The following is a 21,068-nucleotide window of genomic DNA, read 5'->3' as shown; positions in this document are numbered from 1 at the left end:
AAGTTCCCAGAGTTAATCAAGAATTGCTTATAGATTGTTTGGGGTTGTGGAGATTGATCGTGTTATACACAGGAAACACACACACACACAGTAAATTTAAATTTATTTTTTTATCGATACAGTTTCAAAAAAATCAGCTCATTTTTTTTTTTTCTAATTAAAAATTTTAAATTGTTTTTTTTCCAGTGACTTAAAGGGTAAAGAGAGAATGTAGCGGTAAAGTAAAAATTTAAATTACTGAGAGAGAAAGACAGAGAGAGAGAGAATTTAATGTAAGTAGAAAGAAACTGTAACATAACACAGGCTAATTTATATTCCTTATCCTAGATTGTCCTTCGATCCATGACTATTTAGTGAAATTTAAGGTAAAAATAAAAATAAAAATAATAATTAAATACATAAATAAAAAAAAAACTTCTTGAGCAAAATATATCTCTACAATTTACTATTACCATTCTTATTATTGGCTCGGGTAACTATAGTTTTATATAAGTACAAGGTCATATCCTTTTGTAATCTATTTGATTCTGATATATATATATTATTCTTATAATTATTCTGTTGTACCCAGTACAAGTTATTACTATATATCATTGCTTAGATTTTGCATTCAATATATTTATTTATTTGTTGTTCACTTGAATCCCCCCTGGAAATTTAATTTAGTGAACAAATTCTCAAATTTACTGAGACTTTCCCCAAAAGAAAAAAAAAAAAAAGACTGATTGATTTACATTTTCATTTTCATTCAGACAGACAAAAAAGGAAATAAGCTAAAATCAGAAAAAAAAAGTCGTGTCTGATAAAATAACAATTTTTTTTTAATCAGACCATTTTTTTTATTTTTGTCATTTTTGTGAGAGGTTTAATTTACCAGACAGTTTTATAAAAATAAGAAAAAAGAAACTTTTATTTACAACCAAAAATCATCATCCAAATAATCAAAAATTTTCATCATTTCAATTTTAAAATTTATCAATTTCTTTTTCCAATTATAGGTTAGCTAACGGTTATCCCTTAATCAAATCAATCAACACTCAGACCAGACCAGATCAGACCAGACCAAATATAATCCAAATCTATACCGTTCCTTCCCCCCTCCAGTCTAATCTATCCTTTATCTATCCCTAGACTTTAGTTCATTATCTCCCATCATACAGTAAACTTTATTTACCCTCATACACCCTGGGATCGCCACCCAAATTCGACAGCTCAACAACTACAACTCATATAGTACAATCTATCATTTATTCAAGCCCCTAATAACTTATAACTAATATCTTATATCATATAATATCTCAAGATGAATGACTTTGATGCTGGTCGTTTCTTTGACTTTGAAAATGCTGACGACTTTTTAGAAAGTATATCTGGCTCTATTAACTCCAATAATAATAGTGTCAACAACAACAATAATAATAATAATAATGGTAATCCATCAGCCTTCCTTATGGATCAATCCATTAGTGGTGGACTCTTAGCTCCTGCCACAACTACCAATAACAATAATGCATTCCCTTCTGCTTTAGTGGGTGATGAACCCTTAAACAGATATTATTCCAATAATTCAGATAATACTTCTATAGAATGGAGTGATAGCAACAATAATAATATCATTAATAATGGTGCCACCATCAATAATAATAATATTCCAATTATCAATAACCTTCCCATCAATCAAGATTATACTAATCCAAATATTGATGCTACTATTGCTACCAATAATAATAACAATACCATGTATGATGACGTGTTAACTAATCAACAAGCTTTATCTGATTTAAGATCATTATCAACCACAAGTTATTCTCAAGATGATGGTATAACTCCTCCCAATGTTAATTCATCTATAAGTTCAGTTCATACATCTCCTGAACCAACTAAAGTTAAAGTTGAATCAACCACTTCAGAAGAAGAATATGATTATAGTGAAAGTGATGATCAAAAATCTTTAACTAAATCATCATCTAAAAAGAATTCTAAAAAATCTTCAAAAGTTACAAAACCAAAAGCTAAAGATAAATCTTCTCATAATATGATTGAAAAGAAATATAGAACTAATATTAATTCTAAAATTTTAACTCTTAGAGATGCAGTTCCATCTTTAAGAATTACAGTTGGTAAAGGTGATATATCAATTTCTGATTTAGAAGGTTTAACACCTGCTTCAAAATTAAATAAAGCTAGTGTTTTAACAAAAGCTACTGAATATATTAAACATTTAGAAGGTAAAAATGAAATCTTATTACAACAAAATTTACAATTACAACGATTAATTCAAGATGCTAATTTACGTCCTCAACAACAACAACATCAACAACAGCAATTACCTCCTCCTCCTCAACACCAACCATCTCAACAACAAGTACAACAAATGCAACAACAACATCATCAACAACAACAACAACAACAGCAGCAGCAACAACCACAACCACAATTGGGATTCTATGCTCCAAATGATCAATCATTCTATGCTGCTACTCCTTTACAACCATCTTACTCATCTAGTAATGGATTCATTTTCACTGGTACTCAACAACAATTTAGTCCACCACCACCTCAACAACAGCAACAACAACCTAATAAATTCTTATTAGGAGGTATGGCTACTGTTATGGGTACTTCATTATTTGCTGGAACTGGTGCCAATGATTTTAAAGGATTAAGTGCTTTACCATTTGCTCATTTGTTACCATATGCTTTAACTCATCCATCTCCAATAGTTTTACAATTATGGAGTTTATTCAAAGTATTATTATTCATGGGATCTTTAGCTTCATTAATCATACCCATGATTAATAAATCTGCTAAAAAAGGTGAAAATCAAAAAGTTCAAGTTGAAAATGATCAACAAAATTTGATTGTTAGTTGGTTTTTAATTAGTTTTGGATTCCAATTACCTATTGAATTAAGTGATCAACAACGTGATCAAATCTTGTATAGATTAATTCATGGCTCAAGTTATGGACAATTAATTCAAGATTATTTATTATTATCCATTAGTCAAATTAATTTTGAAAATTGTTTATTAAATTTAATTATTGGGAAATTTTTAATTTTAAAATATCCAAGATTAGAAACTTTATTAAATCGTAATTTATCTATTAAGGGATCATTAATTTTAAATTTAGATTATAAAGGATCTAATAAATCCATTCAAAAATTAAATCAATTAATTAAGAATTTTGATGGATTATCAATTTTAGGATCTGAAACTTTAATTTTAAGATTAATTAATTTAATTAATGGTGAACAAATTAATTTTGAAATATTTGATGGACAAAATCATGTTAAATATGTTGAAATCTTTCAAGATAATATTAATAATTATTATGGTATAATATTTAATTGGAGAATTTTAGAAATTATTCATCAATTAAATTTAAATTATTTATATGATGTTATTGATGAAGAAAATAATGATAATAATCAACAAGAAATTTTACAAGATTTAATTAAAATTGAACAAATTTTATCTAAAGAAGATGGTAGAATTTATCATTATTTTAAATTATTTAAAACCATTTTAAATGCTAATGATTGTCCATATTTATTAAAGGATTTAAATGAACAAGTTGAGAAATATTTAACTAATTTTAGAGTAATGATGGAAGGTCAAGAATTAACTGATCATGAAATATTTGATGATGAAGAAGGTGATAATGAAGAAGAAGAAAATCAAGAAACTGAAGAAACTGATGCTGATCAACCAGTTAAAATTAAATTTAAACCAAGTTTAAAATCTCAAAAATCATTAATTACTTCATTAAATTTAGTTAATGAAGAACAATTTATTATTTTAACTAGTTCATTGGTATTATATTATTATAATAATAATGAAGTTAGTAAAGCTATTAAATTATTAAATTATTTAAAATTATCATCAAATGATAATAAATTAACTTGTTTAAGTTTTACATCAATTATAAGTCTTTTACAATCATTAATTCCAGGTAAGATTGAAGATAATGATATTTTAGATAATTTAATTAAACTTTCAAGAGAATGGTTAAATGAAACTAAATTTATGGAATTTGAATTAAGAAGTGATGTTAGTAAATTTATTATTGATAAAGCTATAATTTTAAATGGTATTGAATCAAATTTATCTGATAATGAATAGATTTGATCCTTTATAAAAAAATATAACAATAATAAGTTTTAATAATGTCAATTAGTTTTATTCCATCCTTAGCATCATATCATACCATATCATATCATATTATATCACCTTATCTTCCCCTTTATGTTATAGTCATTAGGATTTTTCCTAATTTTTCAATTCATTGGTTTATTTCTATTATTACTACTTTGCTGCTTATTTTACTATTACTATTTCTATTTTGCTATTTGCCGTGAGTAATTACTTATTATTATTATTATTATTATTATTATTATTATTATTTATGTTTTTATATTTTATTATATGAATTTACTTTTACCATTGTTGTTAGTAGTTACGGCCGATATTTTTTAATCTAATTGTGATTTAGTTAAACCATTTCAAGCTCATCGTAGTTGTTATAAAATATATCCGTATACCCCAATGAAATTGATTATATAAAAATTTCAGTTAAAGTTTTCATTTTTTTCCCATTATCCGTTTTGTTTTTCCGTAGTTGGATTAACCTAAAAAAATAATTTTCAAGTTCCAGCCGCACCCTCGGAACAAAATCTCCATCCTCGCATACATAATATAATAATATCAAAAACAATGGTGAAATTCATAATTATAATTGAATTGAACTGAATTGTCATTCATGTATTGTTACATCCATAGCCCTACCATCCCGATCATCATATCCATCCCCTCCTATTCCCTCGAAAGTTTCGTAATTGAAATTTGTCCAGTATCATTACGTGAAAATATTTTTTTATTTGTATAGTTAAGTCTGATTTCGGATTAGTTTTTCCATGGGATGGATGAAAGGAGTTTAGCGCGTAACCACTTTTTTTATGAATAGAAAGTTTAACCCTATTCAAGATATGTAATTACAAGTGTAATGATATGAATATGGAATTGTGACATATCAACTACTACTACTACTACATAAACTGAACATTGAATGAAATCAATAAAAAATATTATTTGGAATAATAATATTTAATAAGAAATAGGTGAAACACTTGGAGAGACAAGAAAATCCGTTAATCATAATGATTTTTTTGGTGACGAAATGAATGACTGACTATCAACAAGAACTTAGCTGTATACACAAGGTAGTAATTTTTGAAAATATATATCACATATATTATATTACATATGATCTGTTGTCTGTTGCCTGATGATGACTATTAGTTGATGTCAGATTTCGTACATAAAAATAGAATCATTATTACTTTGAAATAGAACAAATTGTAATTATACTCACTCTCCCACATTTTCTTCCCTCTAAAATTTAAAGTTTGATGTGCGTATTTATTCATGTAAAGGAAATTGTTCGGCAACCTCATGTCCTGAGTATACATAGTTAATTAGGTTGTTTCATTTCACCCTGCACCACAACTCTATCTTATCAAGATTCGCCTGTCTATTCTATACTTAATGCTTAATTGGTTATTAAGAACATATCAAAAACTTCGGAAGTCTTCTAAACTCCAGGGAAACCTGAACTTATTTTTTCTTATTTTGTAATCACTAAATTTATCTTCTCACTATTATTTTTTAACAACGACAAAGTGACGAAACATCAACACTAAAAAATAATCACCAAAATAAAAAAAAAAGAGATTTAGTTTGGTGAATTAAAACAAAAAAAAAGAAAAGAAATTAAATTAATAATTAAAAATTAAAAATTAAAAAAAAAAAAAAAATAACGGATCACTTTGACCATACAAAAATGTCGTACATCTGAACCAGTAGGGATGACGCACTACACAGCCAAAAGGTGTCGGCATCCTATGCCTACGTATCTTTCCCGAGTTGCCGGCCACCGGTACACCTCAACCTAATTACAATTCATTACCATGATGCTCACATTAAATTACCCTTTTTAAAAATTATTATTAAATATCCAATTATCTAAATATCCAATTATCTAAATAACCAAAAATAAAAAAATGTATCGGTTATTCTCTATGCATGTTCGGATGCTCTAACCCATAAGTTCTCACAAGACCAATTTTTTTTTTTCGTTTTTACAGTTTTTCTTCTTCTCCTTTTCACAGGTTCCTTTTTCAAACAAGCAAATTTTAAGCTTTTATAATATATTAGCTAATTATTCTTTTCATTTTATTTTTATTTTTGTACTTAGCGGTTGCCCAGATTATGATTATCATCATTTGAAAATGAAATAAAAATGCACTGTAAAGTACTTCCTCTTTAGGAGAAAGTTTCCCGTTGGTTATGGTTTCGTTGTTCATTCTTATTTTAGGCTTATTTTATTTTTGAGGTTGGACCTTTATTGATGGAATTTCATAACCATTTATAGATCTGACTTGCAACATTTCGGTTTAGAGTTGTTATGAAGCATAAAACCTGAAAATATCGATTGACCTCGAAGTAATAGTCCATATATTTATGGAGTTTGACCGGGGTAAGCCTTGATCCATTAATCCCGTACTTTCAATTAAATTTGCAAGGGAAGGGTGTATAATTAAAATCAATGCAAAGACAAAAGCAAAAAAAAAACCTACTTGACATATTCTTTTAGTTACGAACGAGCAAGTCTAAGAGAGGCGAAAGCAGAATAGCAGATCATTACCAAAAGCTTAAAGTTTCGAATTGTGCTGATCCATGTTGTAGTTTGTAATTACAGCCAAATAAAGTTTTTTCTTTTTTAAAATGATTTTCCCTTTCCCATTTTCAATTTCAATTTCCAAGGCCATTTCCGGTGTTACAATCTTTATAAAATAATAAAAGAATCCATAATTGTCGCTTATATGTTTCTCAATTGAGAAGTCAACCAACCTACCAACCATGCATTGTATGTATGATTTCCATGTTGCGTAAAATTATTTAATGTCTCCATACCCAAGTTTCATTTCTTAATTTTATAATTACAAATTAACATGTGGATTTGAATTGAAAATTTTTTTTTTGTTTATTTTTTACACATTAATAATAAACGGATTTATCTCATTCAATACCTTCGGTACATGCACCCGATATTTTTTTTTTTGAATTATTTTTTTTGTATTGATTTTATTTATTTTTTTTTGTTCATAATTTCCTAATTTTGATTTTGTATTTTGTTTCCTGCATTGTTATTATTGACTTTATTTATTTACTTTATTTCATTTTAAATTATACATTATAGCATGTTTTTAATAGATTAAAAATTGGACTTGGACTTCTCAACTTGTTACAAATCACCATTTAAGCCTAGACCTGGACCTAGGACTTGAGGGACATTTTCACTTAATTCAATTGCATGAAAATTAAATGTATACTTGATTATTTTATGTATGTATGTTTTGCATTTCCTTTGTTTTATGCTCTGTTGTCTTACATGGTGAGGTAAGGATATCTGTTTAACCGAACTAGCAGTATATGCAAACCATCTAAGTTCCCATTGATTTAAGGTTATACTCGCTATTAACCGTATAATAAAGATAGGGAGGAGAGGGGGAGGGGGAGGTTATTATCAAAGATGGTGGTGGTGGTGGAAACTCAATATTAATAAAGAACCCCATACTTTTTTAGTTCAGTCCCTGTTTTGGACAGTAGTTAAAATCGAACAAGGTTAACGATGTCGAACAATACGGATAAGAAAAAAAAAAAAAATAAATAAAGAAAAAAATAAATAATAAAAACAAAAATAAAGTTGCTTGCTTTTTGCTTTCTTGTTGCTAATATAAACTTTGTTAGTCTATAGAGAGAACTGCTTCCGTTCCTCAATAGGCAATATAGTTAACTGTATACAAGATTTGATTATTATGGATATTTGAGAATGTTCTATTGTAAATTAAGATTTATTTTTCTTTAAATTGATTTGCTATAAGTTGGGGAATACCAGTAAAAGATTCACGATTAATAATATTAATTAAATTAATTAATTAATTAATCATAATAATAAAAATCGTACATTTTATATAATTTAAATTTTATCAGGTGGTTTTTAAATTTACAGGTTAGCTAAACGTTGAAGATAATTCCGTTCAGAGTTTAACTGTAAAAAAGCATCAATATAATAATAATTTTATAATAACTAATTTCAATTCGAGGTTTAATTTGAATTTGAAATTACATTTGGATATTCTCATCTAAAACAAAGCCTTTAATCCACAGAATAATACAATGTACATATTCAATTGAACAATAATCGATGGATATAGATTACCACCAGAAAATATTGCCTCCACGATTATTTATTTATTCTTATTATTATTATTATTATTAGTAATATTAATTGTCATACATACCTGGTTTATGGCCTTATTCGGTCAATACATTTTAAATGCACCTTTTGAATAACAAAATAATTCACTCACTCACATAACTGATGTACAGTTTGAAACCGTCAAAATATAAGTTCGTAAACTAAAAAACCGTCGTTCCTGAACAAAGTAATAAAATAAATTATTTTACATATAACGATAAATATCGTAACGTGTAAAAATTGATGGTGGATAAATGTTGCCGACGATATTTGGTAAAATAAAGTCATTTTAAAAATTATCGCTCCAGAAGTTCCCTAAAATCGGAAACCGGTAAAAGGCTCCGCGCCTATTTTCCATATCTCTAATCAGCAAAAACCTACCAAACAAAAAAAATAATAAAAATAACGTTGTATATAACACCCTTATTTCAATTATAGTTTTAGTAATGAAAGGGAAAGTGGAAATAGAAGTAAGGTAATAGGCGGCTCAGTAATATTTGGGTTCAAATACAATTTTAAACTTTGTTCTATTTCTTTTCTTCCTTTTTTTAAAAATGTTATTTTATATTGTCGAAACAAGGTTATTATCAATTTAAGTTTAGTTTCGTTACGTTACGGTTCGTTTCTTTTCTCCACTTCTCCCATGATGGAAGGGCATTATATAATTGATCCACTTTAATTTAGAGTTAGAATATAATTGTAGATCTTTAATTGTAGATGATGAATAAATCAATGATAATCATTCATGATGATGATGATGATGATTAAAATTCAGAGGATACATTTGCGAATCACCCACCATTTTTTAAGGTTTTGATTCGCCTTTGTGATATAATGCGGATATCAATATTTTATATGCATGGGGAAAATGAATCACAAATATAAACTCAATGATATTACTACGAGAAATAACAAAAAATGTCTCCCTTTTTTTTTTTTTTTTTTCTTCGGCTCCCAGATGCAAAAAAAATAAAATCATAAAAAATATTTATTTTTTAGGTTAAATTTTTTTTTATTTTATTTTTTTTTTTTTTTTTTTTTTTTTAAGGCTAACGTAATATCTTATGATGATCAAAAATAAAAAATAATGTTAATTTTAACACTATAATCATCCAGACCTACATACATTAATAATTTCTTTTTAGCGGATATTTCTCGACTTTCCAAAAAGGACTTATTCATTTCATTCATTATTAATTATAATTCAATGTCTAGATTGTTTTCAATCGCCCTTCATTATTATTTTTTTATGATGGAGGGATGATTGACATCTTGTTATGGTATTGCTTATTTGCCCCAATATTTTTATCCAATTGCAGAAAGAATGAAAGGAGGAGAAGACACATGAGATAAGTTTAGATAGAACAAATTGTTGAATATTCATGCATATCTCTATTGTGATGTATCCTGTTCATGTCATGCTTATTTATTATCCTTAAATGGCTTTGCTTTATGGGATTTGTCTCCATCTTTATTTTGACATTGAGTCTAATTTAAAATTTTAAAATTGATTTTTAATTTTAAATTTTTAGATTAATTTTAATTTTATTTTATTTTTATTTTTCTTTATTTATTTCTTTATTTATTTCTTTATTTTTCATTTTCATTTATATGTATATATATATACATCATAATATCTTGTCATTTAAAAACAGATAATTTTTCTATATATCATTATTATTTTTTTTTAAAATATAATTCTTTGATTATTAATTTTCATATTCTAGAATTGAAATTGCTTTTTAAATATATCTTAGAGGTATATCGTCATCGTCATCAACCTTCAACCTTCATACTTGTCACCACCCATTCATATACTAAAATTGACCTTTTTGCATTTACCACACCTTACCCCAAAATCACAATACTAATTATCTGATGAATATTTATATTTAGTGACATCAATCATTAATTACACCACGATCGTCAAATTTAAATTATTTCACTTCCTTAATTCTTTATTCAATCATCATCATTCATAAAAAGGAAAGTACCTTACCATTTTCTTATTGGTAAATCATTTTATTACTTGGCTTTTTCATTTTACTTCCATTTCCAATTCTATTCCTTCTTTTCTTTTCTTTTGTTTTTAAATCTCGCTATAATTACGTATATGCATAATTCACTACCTATCAACCTTGCATCAAGTTCACTTTATCGTTGAATCTCCCAGATCATAATTACAAAGTTACAAGCTATATCCTATATATATATATCTATTTGGAAGCCCGACAAAGTTAATCTTTTTTTTATCCTATTTTTTAAATTTGCATGTTGCAAAAAAAACGAGCACACTATTTTTTTTGGCCTTAAAAATTTATCACCCAACCTCAATATATCTAAGGTTGATTATCAATTCCCAACTATTATATCCTTTTACTTCATATATCTTGGTCAGAATCTCATATTTCAGTCATTACTTCATTCATTAACTCATTCATAACTCAGTTCGGTTCCTTATAACTATCTCATCATAAACATATATATTCATCATCATGTCTGATTCAGAAGATAGTTCTATTGATACTAATGAGTATTCTATACAAGATTATTATAAATTGATAAGACCGCTTTGGGCAGCTAAGAATGTTAATGCTAGTTACTTGAATAATCATAAATTACTTCGTACCCTTGTTGATTTCTCCTTAACTCATTCATTATTCTTAAAAAATTTACAAAAACGTGAATTAGATCTTGGTGATATAATACCTACTAAAATCAATTATTTAAACTCATTAGTGATAAGGACTCCAAACCATAACAATTTAAACAATCAACAGAACCCTTATCAATACTATGGATGTTTCAGAAATAAATTTGTTGAATTCTGTCCTCATTTAGCTATCTCAGCTTATTTATTCACCAGATTTCATATTCCTGATGATTATGGATCATTAGAATTCATATTTAATGAAAATCATAAATTAAATCTTCAAGATGTTAAATTATTAAAGGGAAACAACAAATTATCTGCCATATCATATAGTCAACAACATAAATCATCTATAAATGCCCTTGGATTAAGTGGTTTAAATTATAAAGATATCAATTTAAATAAATTATTATCAACTCAGGAGTTTGAAATTAACGATAAATTGGTTTCACTTGATATTGAACAATTACCACATCGTTTAATGTTACAATTAGCTGGGAACTTTACAAGTTTTAATGATTATGTGATACCTAGAAATAATTTAGAACCACCTCAAGAATTATTAGATCAAATATTCCCATTTATAAATACTATAGATCCAATTCTGGATAGTTCGTCCATGTTAAGAATCAAACATTTATTAACCATATTAAGACGAAGTTTGGTTCAAGATATGGTTATCATCAAGAGAAAGTATCCAAATAATCCAATATCGAAACATCCATTATTTAATAGTGAAGCATTTAATAAATTCAGTTTAGAAATGGAAAAAAATGATCTTATTGAAAAATCAGCTATTTTTGAATCATTTGATGAAAATGATTTAGATATTAATATGGATGATATGAGTGATAATTATGAAAGTATGATAAATAATCCAAATCTTGATTTATCTAAAATTGTTGAAATTCAAAATAATAAAATTAAAAATTTACAAGATCAATTAAATAATATTTACGGAGATCAAAAGAATGTATTTGAAAATTTCAACTCCTTTGTTGAACTTCAAAATGATGTATTTCAAAGGCAAAGTGAACATTTACAAAAGATTCAAAATTCAATTAATGGTTTATTAGTGTTGTTTTCTACTAGAAATAAGAATTTAATTCCATTGGCTCAACAAAGTTTAAGTGAAACTTCAGAATTTATAAATTCGATTTCAAGTGCTAATGTGAATCAAGGGTTGAATAATACTTTGGAATTATTATCTAAATTAAGTTCAACCAATGCATCTCAAGTCATAACCATTAATAATACTAATCCAGTGTTTAATGCTCTTCAACCAAGTAGTAAATCATCATCATCTCAACTGCCTTTACCGCAACATTCTATAGCTCATCAACAGCCACTTCCTCCTCATCAACAATTACCCCAACAACCTCTTCAATACCTGCCTCAAGGTCAACATGTTCAACATCATCAACATGAACATCATCATCAACATCCTCAACAACTTCATCCTCAACAACCATCGTCATCATCTTCTTCATCTTCATTATCACAACAAGTCCAACAAATTCCACAACCATTACAACCTCAAGCTCCACTTACTCCACAACAATTAGAAAGACAGCTTATTTTAAATAGAAGATTATCAAGACAAGCTACTACTCTATTTGAAATGTGGGATGATTTCAAAGGGTTAGAGCAAGCCTTAAAAGATCATGAAATTACAGTTACAGAATGGTTAAAAGTTCATGGAAGTTCTGAAAGACAATTTAGACATACTAGATTAAAAATCATTAAATTCATTGAAGATGAATCAGCCAGAAGAAACTGTAGTGTTGAAATCATTAAAGAGAAATTACATAACAAAATGAGAAATAGATTAAGACCTTGGACTTTAGATGAAGTTCAAAGAATGTTAACTTCAGGTAAGAGAATTAATCTTAATGATTAGAGTCTATTTGGTTTCTTGTCAAAGCTTCTATCTAATTTTTTATGTATGAAAACTCTTTACAAAAATGTATCATATCCCACCCCCCCTAATTATTAATGGAGTATAGATAATCTTACCTATACTCCTTAATAGTTGCTTATTTATTATTTTCTTCTACTTATTCTTTTTACTTTTACATTTACATTTACTTTTACTTACAACCTGTATTAATTATCTTTTCCATAGTTATCATATTATTTATTATTTATTGGGGTCCAGTCATTCATATATAACATACATATCAAAATATAAATTTTTTTATTACTTAAACAACCTTTAAACTATCCCTTCCTTCCCCTACCTCCCCATTTCTTCCCTCTTAAAATGCTTTGGTTGTGAGAATATTTTTCTCCGCTAATTCTTCTCCCTTTTGTCTCCCCGGACTTTGAATGTTGAACTCCGTCAACAGCCGGTCGTGTACCATGCCTCAAATTATCTCTATGACTAATATGGGGAAGCCATATCTATCTATATATATATATATATAATTGGGTATTGCAAAAGTCAGTAAACTTTATAATTTATGGCTTATTTTTTGGTACTATAGAAGATTCATCCTATGTAATAAGATGTCGTTATTGGCCGAACATAATGCTTTGGAGTTGGAAGATCGTGCTTCATTGATCTTACCTCGAGAACTGAATAAAAGTCAAGATATTATAAGTGAAGAACATATTTCAATTGATTCTTTGACTTTAATTCAAAATATCATCGCTAATAAGGATGGTATTTATGTAGTGGTATCAGGATTTCTTTGTAATTTCATGGTATTCGGAGTGGGGTTTTCTTACGGTGTGTTCCAAGAATTTTATAAATCTCAAGATGGTCCTTTAAGTCATTGTTCTGATTTCCAAGTGGCTATGGTTGGTACGTTTGGTACTGCCTTAACTTATACTTGTGGGATATTTAATAAAACTTTATTAACTTATCTTAAGCCAAGAACTCTTATGCTTATTGGTTCAATTTTAATGTCAGCTGGTTTAATATTAGCAGGGTTTTGTACTGAATTATATCAATTTATCTTGACTCAAGGTTTGATTTACGGTGTCGGTTCTAGTTTTGTATATTTACCTCCCGTCGTATGTGCCCCAATGTTTTTTAATAAACATAGAGCCATTGCTATGGGTTTATTATTTAGTGGTACTGGGTTTGGAGGTTTGGCTATTGCTCCTTTGACTCGTTATTTGGTATCTGAAATTGGATTCAGATGGTGTTTAAGAACTCTTGGATTGATTAATCTTGCTTTAACCATTTTAGCCAGTACTCTAGTAAGAGAACCTCCAGTTGGTACTTTCAAATCTAATAATAAATTGTTTAATATTAATCAATTAGGTTCTTGGAAAGTTTGCTTACAATTAGCAGGATCTTTATTACAAGCTGCGGGTTATTTAATTCCATTGATTTATATGTCATCCTATGCTCAAACTTTAGGATTTACAAGAGGTCAAGGTGCGTTATTCATTGGTCTTAATAACGCCATTAATGCCGTATTCAAAGTTATATTTGGATTTGGGGGTGATGAAATCGGTCGTCTTAATATGATTATCATTTGTAATTTATTAAGTGCTGTAACTGTTTTTGGATTATGGTATGTGGAATCAAAGAGCGCTTACATTGGGTTTATTGTATTATATGGAGTCTTCTCAGGTGCTATCATTAGTTTATTACCCACTTGCTTGTTAGAATTGTTTGGGGCTGCAAATTATCAATCCTTAAGTAGTATAATGTACTTCTGCAGAGGAGTTGGAAATTTCTTAGGTTCACCTTTAGCTGGTCTAATGATTGTTAACAGTGGAGTTAAAGCAAGTGATTATAAACTTCCTATTATCTATAATGGAGTTCTATTAGTTGCAAGTACAGCTTGCTTAGCCGGGGTTTGGGGTATAGCATATACAGAAAAGAGACAAAAGACTTGGAAAATTTAAATTGTGTATAAAAACTCTATATAATTTTTTCATTTATAACATAGAATATACAAATAAAAAATTGAAAAATAATAAGAATAAGAATAGAAAAAAAAATAAAGAACCTGCTTTCATTTAGGGGTTTGAAAATTCCTTCAAAATATTTTATAAATCTATATCTTTGAATGCAAAAGGTTCATATGGATAACCTTCACCTTCGAAAAACTTGGACATTGCTTCCACCCAATGTAATCTTAAAGAATGTAACATCGCAGAAGTACCTTCCATAAGAACTAAAATACAAACCGTTAAAGTAAACCATAACGCAAACAATACCACAGTCATAAAAATACCAAAATTACCAGTTTGACCAAATGCATTACTGATGGTCATACTCCAAAGCACAGACGATAATTGGGCATGAGCTAATGATAAGGCCCATAATCTTAAATAAGAAGCAGTATGACTAACACAATTCAAACAGAATTCAATCGTATGAATGACTTGATGAATGACAATATCACCAAAATCAAATGAACCAGCTTCATCTCCATGGGAAGTTGAATTATGATGTAATGGTTCGATATCATTTGGAAAGTTAAATTCTTCGTTTAAATCATCTACTTCATCATCGAGTGGATCATGATTTAATTCTACATCCAAATCAAAAGCAGTTTCTTCTTCATGAAGTTGAAGGGAATGATTAACTTGGGAATTCAAATCTCTATAACCTAATTGGATTGCTCTTTCATTTTGTCTTTTCAAAGTTAATGGCTTGTATACTAATAACCATGGTACACAAACAAGAGCAATTAACACAAGTACGATTTGAACGAATTTTTGACCGGGATATAATTGTTCTTCAATATTACCTGGAGAAAGGAACATATTAATCAACATGTTAAGTAAACCAGGAGGTTGTCTTCCAGTGCCTAACCAATCAACTGACCATTTATAAACAATGGTCAATGCCAAATAACCAAAAATACTTTGCATGAATAAAAATCCGGGAATGAAATTACCAATGATATCAACTCTTGATTTGAAATATCTATAATTTACTAAACTGAAAAACAACGAGTAGTTCATATGGACAAACCCCATTAAGACAGATAATTTCATCTTATAAGAATTTGTGAATAATAAATTATTTTCAGATCCATGCCATGCCCAATCTAAACCAATAGGGTATACATGACCTGGTTTTCTGGTGGCGGTAAGACTAATTGGTCCATCGGCGGGGTCATAATCGGCAGGGAAGTTCCATTCCCAAGCGGAACTGAAAAGAGTCATGGATTTGGAGAATATATCATTATACATCAAACCAGTATACATGGAGAAAGCACCCATTAACAATACGATATATCTTCCATTGAATGCCATTTCGAAAATTTCATCTTTATTTCTCAATGAACCAAATGCAACCTCATTTTTGATTAAATATAACGCAATTAAGAATACGATGAAACCATGACCTAAATCACCAAACATAATGGCAAACATGAATGGGAAAGTGATAATAGTAGCCAAACCTGGATTTACTTCTTGATAAGTTGCAATACCATAAGCATCGATAATCAGTTGGAAAGCAGCATTGAATTTAGTTGTCTTATGGTATGTTGGAGGAGTCCTATTGGTAGACAATTCATTAACAACGGCAATTAAAGTACCAAACTCATCATCATCATCGAGACTGGAGATTTCATGGTCTGTGTCATCAATTGCAAATAACGGAGAAGCAGTGGAAGCAGGTGTAGTGGGTGGAGCAGAAGCTGATTCATCATTTAAAAGTATTGATTCTTGCGATGCTGAAGAAGAACCACCATGACGAGATTTTTCTCTCACCAAATGACGTAACGTTTGTCTGATGCTATCGAATTCAGATACTGGAATCCAACCTTCACCAACTAAACATCTTCTGGTACTATCTTCATCGAATTTATTTAAAGTTTGATATATTAATTTTTCTCTTTGAGTAATATAACAAAAATCAGGATAAGCTTCTTGAACCACTAATAATTCTGTAATCAAATGGCTTTTAGTATTTTCAACCACACTATTAAAATCATTAATCTTCAAATTAAGATCTTCCATAGTAGCAAATCTTTGCAGTTCATTTCCTCCAACGTTATCATAAATGATACCATCCAAGGATTGGATAATTTTTCTTACTCTTGCTTTTAAAAAGTCACCATGAATATAGATAATAAACGCATTTTTATCGATTAATTCAGCATCTTTACCATTATAATTAGATAATGGTTCATCGATTTGACTATCATAAAAGTATAAGTTACCTCTTAAAGTTCTCCATAAGATCTTTCTTAATAAGGGGATTTTATCTCTGGCTAATGTACCTGAGATAGAGTTGAATCCTGATTCTGATAAATCCACAGTTTCTTGTCCTAATTCCAAACTATTGTTTCTATTGTTTAATAAGGCGACATCATCATCATCAGTTTCATTACCTTGTCTTTGACCTTGGAAACTATCATCAAATCCACGTACACTTGATCTATGAAATTCTGATAAGGCTGTTAGCACATATCTATTCTCTATTAACTTTAATTTTTGTTGATATAAGGAAGTGAAAGAGTTATCAAGATGTTTAATTCTTTCATAAAAATCCTTGATCTTGGCTTTAATTTCATCCATTTCCGATGATCCAGGAAGGGGATTCAAATCAGCTTTAAGATTAACGAATATATCACTTTTAATAGTTTCATATTTTTCCATACTTGAATGTAGAAAATGAAGTTGACTTTCTAATGTATCGATACTTCTTAATTCAGTGACAAAAGTTCTTTGAAATGGAGTTAATTTTGAATTCAAATCTCTGAAATGAACAGTTCCAAGGTTTCCCAATGTACAAACCACATCACGAGCCAATTCTATGGTAACATAGAATTGAACTAAAGTCATAGGAGCTGATCTGAAAATAGCCTCATTATGGCTAGGCTCCACATTTTGAGATAGCAGTATAGGTTGCAGCATATTCTTTAATAAATGGAATGATGAAATAAATCAAACAATGCAACCGTTGATTGAAGCTATAATAATACAATTGACTATGTAAGTCGGTTAAACCCAGTTATGATATGGGATCAAATAGTGTAACGAAGAGGAATTGAAGATCGATTTGAACTAAAAATTCAGAATTACGTGGGAGTTTTTTTGGTAGATTGATTTTTACACGTTACAAGAAATTATTTACAGTTTATAGCCTCCTTTTTTAGCTGCACCGGAATTTGATTTAACCAATTGAATTATGGAAGCTTTATGGTAAGGTTTAGTAGTAATTAGGAGTATGTACGCATGAGATAGATCGATTGTATCATATATGTATGTATTAGTTAATCGAATTGATTTCTTGCTTGAAGAAAGAGCTATTATCGGTTGAGTAGTAGTACAATGTGATACATAACTCTTTTATGACAGTATAATTACTATAGAAATCATATAGTATAACCAGTTAGATCCACCATCACTGTGTAGTCCTATACTCTCCCTCACTACTTCAACTACTGTAAAACCATCAACATGTGTAACCATTGAACTGTGTGTGTGTGTGAATTGACTTTAAAAATGGTGGAGGAGCCGCGATTATCACATAATGGAAAAATACGAGAAATTATATTTTGAGTAACACGTAATTGAATAATTGCCATCAAATAGAATCGAATCAAATTGATCAATTATCATGGCAAGGTTATCAATCAAGGTTCTACTACTAATAACCAGTAGTTTGGTAAACTTGTGTTTTGCTAAATCTGGGAAAGACCTTTATTTTGAGGCCCAAAACGTCTTATTCTCCATGAATAAGACTCAAAATATAGTCCAAGTATATGATGATTCAACTATATTTGGAAGCTTGGACATTCCTCAGTACGATATGGAATTAAAGGATTACGTCAATGCAAAACCTAATCAAACTCCTGATATAATACGAGATAAGGTGATACCTTTATTGGAAGAATCAGCCAAATTGAATTATTATGGAGCTTTTATTCAATTAGCTGACTTTTATCTAATGGGGTATCATTCCATTGAAACTAATTACTTAAAGGCAAAAGAGTATTATGAAAGAGCAGTTGAAATTTCTAGTGATGGACATTCTTATTTCATGCTTGGATTCATCTATTCAAGTGGACTTTTTGGAGAAGTTGAAATTGATCAAGCAAAGGCAACATTATATTTCCAAACTGGAATGGAAAATGGTGACATCGATTCAATGATTGCCCTTGCTTATCGAAATGCATATGGGATTGGAACTCCAACCAATTGTGATTTGTCATTGGTATATTACTCAAAGGTGGCACAATTAGGTATGGATTACTTACAAAAGACAAACTACACTGTGGATGTGGATGATTCAGTATATAATGTTAAACTAGTGGATTTCAATGGCGGTATCTACGGAGACAAATTAAGTGAATCAGTCAAATCAGTGGTTTCAAAAGAAAGAATATATGCCGAAAATCGAAGAGCATTTGAAGAATTCAATATAGATGGTAATGAATATGAATTCGTTTCTAGTTATTACAATGCATTGAGGTATTATGATGGAGATTATTTTATCCAAAAAGATTATCCTAAAGCAACTAAATATTTACAACAATGTGTGGATCTTGGTGAACAAATGTATGGAAGTAACAAATATAAACATATAAATACCATGGATAGATTCTATTTGAGTCGATGTCAAGCTATGTTGGGACATATATATCTTACGGGTCAAGGGGTAGTAAAAGACGTGGTAAAGGCTAATTCATTACTCACTACTTCATTGCTAGTTCAGGAAATAAGTGATGCTCTTAATGATCTTGGATACATTAAAGAAAATCAATTACTTGGTACTCCCGATGAAAAAGCTGAAGTCAAAGCAACTGAATTATATACCAAAGCAGTGAAACTTGGATCAAATGAAGCAAGATTAAATCTTGCTAAACTTCTCACATCAATGAGTCCAGATGGAGAGCCATTGAGAGGTGAATACGCAAAAGGCATTTATTTCAATGTCAGAAGAGCCGTATATAATGGTAATAGGGAATCATTATTTTACTTGGGTGATTATCTTCAATCTGGATTGGCACAAAAAGTCGATCTGGATAAGCTTCATGATTGTCAAAGCATGGTATTCTACTATAAAATGTTTGTAGAGAGAATGGAAAGTCACTTCTTCCCTCATTTAAAGTATGGGTTTGATGAATTAGCTAAGGGTAACTATAAGAATTCATTACTTGCATATCTGATAGCAGCTGAGCAAGGTCTTGAATATTCCCAGATTTCAGCTTCTTACTTATTATATCAAATGCAACCTTTATGGTCATTAAAACCTGTAAAAACTTTTGATGCGGAAAGAGTAGAATCATCAATAAGGTATCTTGAAAGAGCTTCCCGTCAAAAGAATACCGATGCAACCATACTTCTTGGTGATTTATATATGAATGGAATTGAAAACGGAATTTTGGAAAAGGATTATACAAAAGCATTTGCATATTTTAAAAAGGCAAGCAATGATCATTCTTCTCATGGTGCTTATAAATTGGGTCACATGTATGAATATGGATTGGGTCCTCAGGACAACCTGGTGGATTACTTCATGGCCAAAAGGTTTTACGATTTAAGTATTCAATATCAAGATGCAAATAAAAGATCTAGAACACTGAATAAAACAGCTATAAATTGGGCTCTCCTTAGATTGAGAATGAAATATTTATTCAACAGGAAGAAATTTAAGAGTGAAAATAGTGAAGTAGAAAAACTGGGTTGGTTGGATTCATTTAGAAAGATAAGAGGTGGTTCTCGTTCAAATGAAGTAGATAAGGCAAATGAAAGAGCAAGAGCCCACCACGAGGGTGGATTATATGACGGCGATGATTATGAAGAATTTGATATTCTTGATTACGTGGTGGTTTTCTTGACGTTTGCGTTTTTTCTCTCATTTTTCATTCAGAATGTGATTCGTCGTATTAGAAGAGCTGGTGATCAACCTAATGAAAATAATGAAGAAAATCAAGAGGGCAATAATCAAGACTTACGTGGTCAATTCAATATTAGAGGCGTTAATTTTGAATTCCACTTTTTTGCATTATAAGTGTATATATGTACATTATTCTATAATCGTTATCTTACGTAGTCATGTCTAAATAAATATCTTTAATAATTGGACTATTCGACAAAAGCTGTGATGGAAATAAATTCTTCTTTTGTGATTCTCTTTGACCAGAATTGGGAAAACTATAAAGTTT

At 29.3% G+C, this 21,068-nt stretch overlaps 5 protein-coding genes across 5 annotated transcripts; 4 read left to right on the top strand and 1 right to left on the bottom strand. All coding sequences in view use genetic code 12, as the record gives it.

The window, feature by feature from the left end:
- Positions 1-1,303: 1,303 nt before the first annotated feature.
- CPH2 (Cph2p) lies at positions 1,304-4,405 on the top strand (the record flags this gene model as incomplete). The annotated part of the gene is made up of 3 exons (XM_064905472.1): positions 1,304-1,625; positions 1,770-2,365; positions 2,417-4,405. 3 exons carry the CDS (start codon positions 1,304-1,306, stop codon positions 4,121-4,123), a joined length of 2,625 nt encoding a protein of 874 aa, XP_064764207.1. The 3' UTR covers positions 4,124-4,405.
- Positions 4,406-10,816: 6,411 nt separating this feature from the next.
- DFJ63DRAFT_294838 (uncharacterized protein) lies at positions 10,817-13,097 on the top strand (the record flags this gene model as incomplete). The annotated part of the gene is made up of 3 exons (XM_064905422.1): positions 10,817-11,729; positions 11,802-12,260; positions 12,483-13,097. 3 exons carry the CDS (start codon positions 10,817-10,819, stop codon positions 12,872-12,874), a joined length of 1,764 nt encoding a protein of 587 aa, XP_064764206.1. The 3' UTR covers positions 12,875-13,097.
- On the top strand, positions 13,098-14,838 carry DFJ63DRAFT_340816 (major facilitator superfamily domain-containing protein; the record flags this gene model as incomplete). Its single annotated transcript, XM_064908723.1, has 1 exon — positions 13,098-14,838. Exon 1 carries the CDS (start codon positions 13,483-13,485, stop codon positions 14,836-14,838), a length of 1,356 nt encoding a protein of 451 aa, XP_064764205.1. The 5' UTR covers positions 13,098-13,482.
- Positions 14,839-14,982: 144 nt separating this feature from the next.
- Positions 14,983-17,811, bottom strand: STV1 (Stv1p; the record flags this gene model as incomplete). Its single annotated transcript, XM_064905926.1, has 1 exon — positions 14,983-17,811. One exon carries the CDS (start codon positions 17,809-17,811, stop codon positions 14,983-14,985), a length of 2,829 nt encoding a protein of 942 aa, XP_064764204.1.
- Positions 17,812-18,631: 820 nt separating this feature from the next.
- On the top strand, positions 18,632-20,914 carry DFJ63DRAFT_284439 (ubiquitin ligase complex subunit; the record flags this gene model as incomplete). Its single annotated transcript, XM_064904802.1, has 1 exon — positions 18,632-20,914. One exon carries the CDS (start codon positions 18,632-18,634, stop codon positions 20,912-20,914), a length of 2,283 nt encoding a protein of 760 aa, XP_064764203.1.
- Between the last annotated feature and the right edge of the window lie 154 nt (positions 20,915-21,068).

The sequence above is a fragment of the Scheffersomyces coipomensis genome, assembly GCF_036884675.1.
Source record: "Scheffersomyces coipomensis strain NRRL Y-17651 chromosome Unknown DFJ63scaffold_2, whole genome shotgun sequence".
Taxonomy (NCBI): Eukaryota; Fungi; Ascomycota; class Pichiomycetes; order Serinales; family Debaryomycetaceae; genus Scheffersomyces; species Scheffersomyces coipomensis.
This window is presented reverse-complemented; position numbering and strand designations above follow the sequence as displayed.